The 5,030-nt window shown below is 33.5% G+C and overlaps 1 protein-coding gene across 1 annotated transcript in view; it reads right to left on the bottom strand.

Moving 5' to 3' along the window:
* Positions 1 to 3,336: 3,336 nt before the first annotated feature.
* Positions 3,337 to 5,030, bottom strand: part of LOC135219957 (uncharacterized) — a 2,815-nt gene continuing 1,121 nt past the window's right edge. Inside the window, exon 3 of the mRNA XM_064257202.1 lies at positions 3,337 to 4,054. Within this exon, the coding sequence (XP_064113272.1) occupies positions 3,873 to 4,054 (182 nt within the window). The 3' untranslated portion in view covers positions 3,337 to 3,872. The remainder of the gene's footprint in view (positions 4,055 to 5,030) is intronic.

Raw genomic sequence — 5,030 nt, 5'->3', positions numbered from 1 at the left:
AGATAAAGAAAACACTTATAACAATTTTAAATACAAAAATTTATTATTAAACTCAAAATTTATAAGTGAAATTCACAATATCAGAGAAAATTACTGTTACTTGAAAACAAAGTAAAGTTTAATTAATTCTTGAATCAATTAAGTAAAATTAAATCAAAATTAATTTATCACAAAATTCAAGAAAATTAATTCAGTCAAAATTCGAAAGTGTTAGGCAATAATTGAAATTTGGAAATTAATTCACAAGTGCTAAACAACAATAAAACTTGAAAGAATTCTAAGTAAATGCAAATTAATTCACAAGTGTTAGATTTAATTAAATGTGCAATGACTAATTAATGAAAATAACTAAGTCAATTAAATTGTGAATGTAAATGAAAATATAAAATAAAAAAGCACACTTCAACAAGAAAATGAACAAATGCACAAAAAATGAAACAAACACAAAACACAAAAATTTGCAATGTGTAAAAGTGTAAATCTTTTCACTCAAAACATTGTAACCATCAGTTTTTACCAAACCTTCATAACCATCTGTTATTAGTTATTAGTTAACCACTGTTCCTATCCGTTATTAGTTAACCGCTGTTCCTATCCGTTATTAGTTTACCACTGTTCCTATCCATTATTAGTTGCAACTAATAAAAATATAACACACTTTACCTTTTTGGTATACCAATTTCTTTCTTTCTTGCTGCAAAACCATGCGTCGTTACGAAACAATGTCTGTTCAGATTCCACAAAAAATCACTAAATAACACTAAATAAACTCTAAGAAATATCAAATCTGAAATTTACAAATTACAAGAGACCATTCAATGAGTATACAATCGTTACATTACTTTAAAAATCAAAAGTGCTATGCGATGGAGAGAGAGAGAGAGAGATGTGAACGGTTTGAGAATCTACACCCAAAAGAAATTCTCTTCCTTACGGAAGCTGGACAGTGGATGACACAAAAACGTTTTTGGCAATAATGCTTCCAGAAGCTTCAAAATCTTACGCAACTTTACATACAAAATGTGTAATCTGCACGTGGCACTAGGCAAAGACATACACGTATGAGACGATTCTGTTAAAAAAAGACACGTACTCGATTCAATCGACTGAAGCAGAAGCCCTTATCTTACGTGATGACAAAATCTCAAAACACAAATGAACTCCCGAGCTCACTTATCAAACATGTTGACAGATTAGGAAAGCAAACGGATCTCGGAGTTCCTCTAATCTCACAATGCTGACATAATAGGGAAACAATCGTAGTTTCGAATGGACAAAGAAAATCTCTCTTTCTACATTCTATGTTATATATATATTCTTTTGCATTATGTTATGCGAAATCTGAACACATTTAAAACATCCTTATCTCTAAGCTATCTAGGAATCTGAAAAAATGTTGCACAATCTTACACACAATATTTCAAAGAAGGGAAATATGCATTTTGACAGTAGCAATATATAATATATATATATAGTATATATATATATATATATATATATATATATATATATATATATATATATATATATATATTGACTTTCATCAGGATCGAATCCAAGTCTTTCAATTGAAAGACCTTGTTCGATCCTGATTGTGAGTCAGAATTTTCTGTTCCACACGTGATGATTCTGTGTGTGTGTGTGTGTGTGTGTGTGTGTATATATATATATATATATATATATATATATATATATATACATATATAGCTAGAGGTGGTAGCTGTACATACATGCAAGGTACATGTTTGTGTGTGTGGCGCAAGAGAGATAGAGAGGCTGATCATGAAGGAACGTACAGCAATTTGCAAAATTAATAGCAAAGGACAGTTTTTTCCATCGAATTTCTAAGTGGAAATAGTACCTTGCCATTAACGTGGCCCTCGAACCAGTTTCCGCCTGAGAATCTTCTTCATAGATTTATTCATACTTTAATCATTTATTAGGATGGAGATCCATATGTCGAAAATCAGTCTGTGAGCGTTCTCATTGGTCGCTAGGACTGAGCGGGAGATAGGTAGAGAGACACGATGAATTCCCACTCTCCCATCCCCCAGAACGCACCACCCCAGGTTTAAAGGGACGGTGGAGAAGCGCCATTGTGCAAGCAAGTTTCTCGGCAGAGGTTTTTAAGTCATATACTTTGGCCGCAGTGGCGCTTGTGCCCTTGCTCCGCCGGGCGCCTCATATAAGATCCCCATATTTACCAGTATATAATCACTTACAAATACGTTTTCCCAATATTTGTTTAATTATTAATTTATTACTGACCATTTTATATTCTTACCATAGAAATTGTATATCCTCCAACTTTTTCATCTCTTGCTTATCCAAACCTACTTCCGACGCCAAGCCATCCCAATGACCAGGTAAGGTATTCTGTATTTAGATGTTCTTAATCAGTCATGTGAATTTCGTAATTATTTTGATAAACCTTCGACTCTTTCAAAGAGCCATCGTTCATTATCAGCCTCACTTTTGCCAGTGCAGTGTAGCGGTTAATAAGTGCTTTTATTGTGTGGAAGACGTATGTTGAGGCAATCCTTGGCACCTTCTGTGCTCTGCCTTGACCTTGCTTGATATGTCTGTGCCTTGTCTGGCCTTAATTCGTAGTCCTCTCCGTTACAGAGAGACCTTTGCTGTGGAATTCTCTCACCTTGATTGCGGCTGCCTCCCCCATGTCCTGGCACCTTGGTTATTACCCAGGATCTGCTACGTCTTAGTAGTCAGCTTTTATTCTGATCATATTAATATAAATACATGTAATTTTAAAGTTAACCTAACTTGTTTAACTACAATTCCTTAAAGTAAAAGCCTTCAGCTCACCTAACAAATCTCCTTTTCATCTTCATTTTACTATTTCTTGCACTTATAGCAGTCAGATCTCAGAATTTCATATGGTAAGCAAGAAATTGTGTTGTCTAAACCCCGAAATTACCATCATCCCAGAGCAGAATCGTATATATGTACTATATATATATATATTATAATAATATATAAATTTTTAAATATATTATATTATATATTAAAATATATATAATAAAGCGAATTGCCACAGAAAAATGATAGTCAGAAATCCAAGTGCTTTCGTCTTTACTCAGACATTGTCAATGTATGACGAAAGCGCTTGGATTTCTGACCATCATTTTCTTGTGGAATTCGATTATTTATGAAGTCACGTGCATCTTCTGTGATTTTTTTAAGCATATATATATATATATATATATATATATATATATATATATATATATATATACATATATATATATGTGTGTGTGTGTATTTGCAAGCGCATTAACAGAATAAGGATTATTTATGGGTAAAAATAAAATAACTCGATAATATTCATTGCTTAGAAATTACAATGTCCTATAACAAAAACCTGGTGCTATTGTATAATGCTTGAAACTTCTTGGAAACGGAGTTATAAAATGTGAGAACCATACTTAGATTTAAATAAGCTCAGTGTGCATTATCAGTAAGCTGACTGACTTGTGCTTCTCATTGTGGTTGAGAACAATTTCATGTTATTAGATGTGACAACAATCAGCTACATACGTAGGTTAGACAACTTGTAGTTATTGTATTACAAAGGTTCTCCAGAAGCACCATAGAGATTCCTTCACTAGTACCACAGAGATTCCTTCACTAGTACCACAGAGATTCCTCCACTAGTACCACAGAGATTCCTCCACTAGTACCACAGAGATTCCTCCACTAGTACCACAGAGATTCCTCCACTAGTACCATAAACACGATAGCTACCTTAAAACATCGTCAGGACTCAGTAGTAGGAACTTGAATTCATCTAACAGCGGGAGATGCAAATGTTTTCGGATTCTGCGAACTGTTTATAATTATTCAACAGATGTTAATCAGTTGACACCATAGGCCACTTTGCGACAGATGCGATGTTGCGTATTGGCTGTGTAACAGCATTTCTGGCCAGGCCCACAGTTACGGTCACTTTGGCATAAGATTGTCTTTGGTTCATAGCATAGCACAGAGGTTTCGTCTGGTAGGATGTTTGTTTTTGGGCAAGTTCCTTGTCGACTTCCTGCAGAGGGGTGAAAAAGAGTTATGTTAGTGAATGAAGAACTTCAACTTAGATAGGGAGGTCACAAAGTAATGTATTCCTCTAAACCTGACAGTCCGTGCTAGTGTCATAATGCTCGGTCTACGAACAACGTAAAAAGTTATTCTGTCGATGAATACTTCTCATGAAATCTGTTTATTTTCTTAAATAAATGTTTTGAAACGTAGTGTTTCCGTAAATTCTGACTCACTGCTCCATAATGAGGCATTAAGGTAGTATCTAGATATAGTTTTAGCAGGATGCTCTACAACACAGCGATTAAAATTCTTGCATGTCCTGTAGGGTGGCAGTTTATAAAATCTAAGATCTTTGATTGTTTTCATTTCTATAAGAATTACAGGGGTGATCATCGGTCCATTAACTGCTTCCTTAGAGAATAATTATTCATCAAAATTTCTATGCTGTCTTAATTAAATGTGGACTGACTCTGAGTTTACCCTGACTCACCAACATAGTCGTTACGACGTTAGACCACATGAATCAAAATCATTCAGTGGCATTTTATCAATGACTTAATCAGTCCATGTCATAATCTATCAATGATTTAATTAGTCAGTTACTAAATTTATCGATGACCTAATCAATCGCGATTTAATCAGTCAATGACTTAATATATCAATAACTTAATATATCAATAACTTAATAAATCAATGACTCAATAAATCAATAACTTGATAAGTTAATGACCTAACCAATCAATTAATTGACTTATCAGTAACTTAATCTATCAATGACTTAATCTGTCAATAACTTAATCAGTCAATGGCTTAATCTGTCAATAACTTAATCAGTCAATGGCTTAATCTGTCAATAACTAAGCAATTACTTAATTAGGCAATTACTTAATCAGCCAATTACATAATTTACCAATGACATAATTAGTCAATTACTTAATTTATAGACGACTTAATCTATCAGAGACTTCATCAGTTAATGA

This window comes from Macrobrachium nipponense, chromosome 1 (genome assembly GCF_015104395.2).
Source record: "Macrobrachium nipponense isolate FS-2020 chromosome 1, ASM1510439v2, whole genome shotgun sequence".
Classification (NCBI taxonomy): Eukaryota; Metazoa; Arthropoda; class Malacostraca; order Decapoda; family Palaemonidae; genus Macrobrachium; species Macrobrachium nipponense.
The sequence above is the reverse complement of the archived record's forward strand: the minus strand, read 5'-3'. Positions and strand labels throughout refer to the sequence as shown.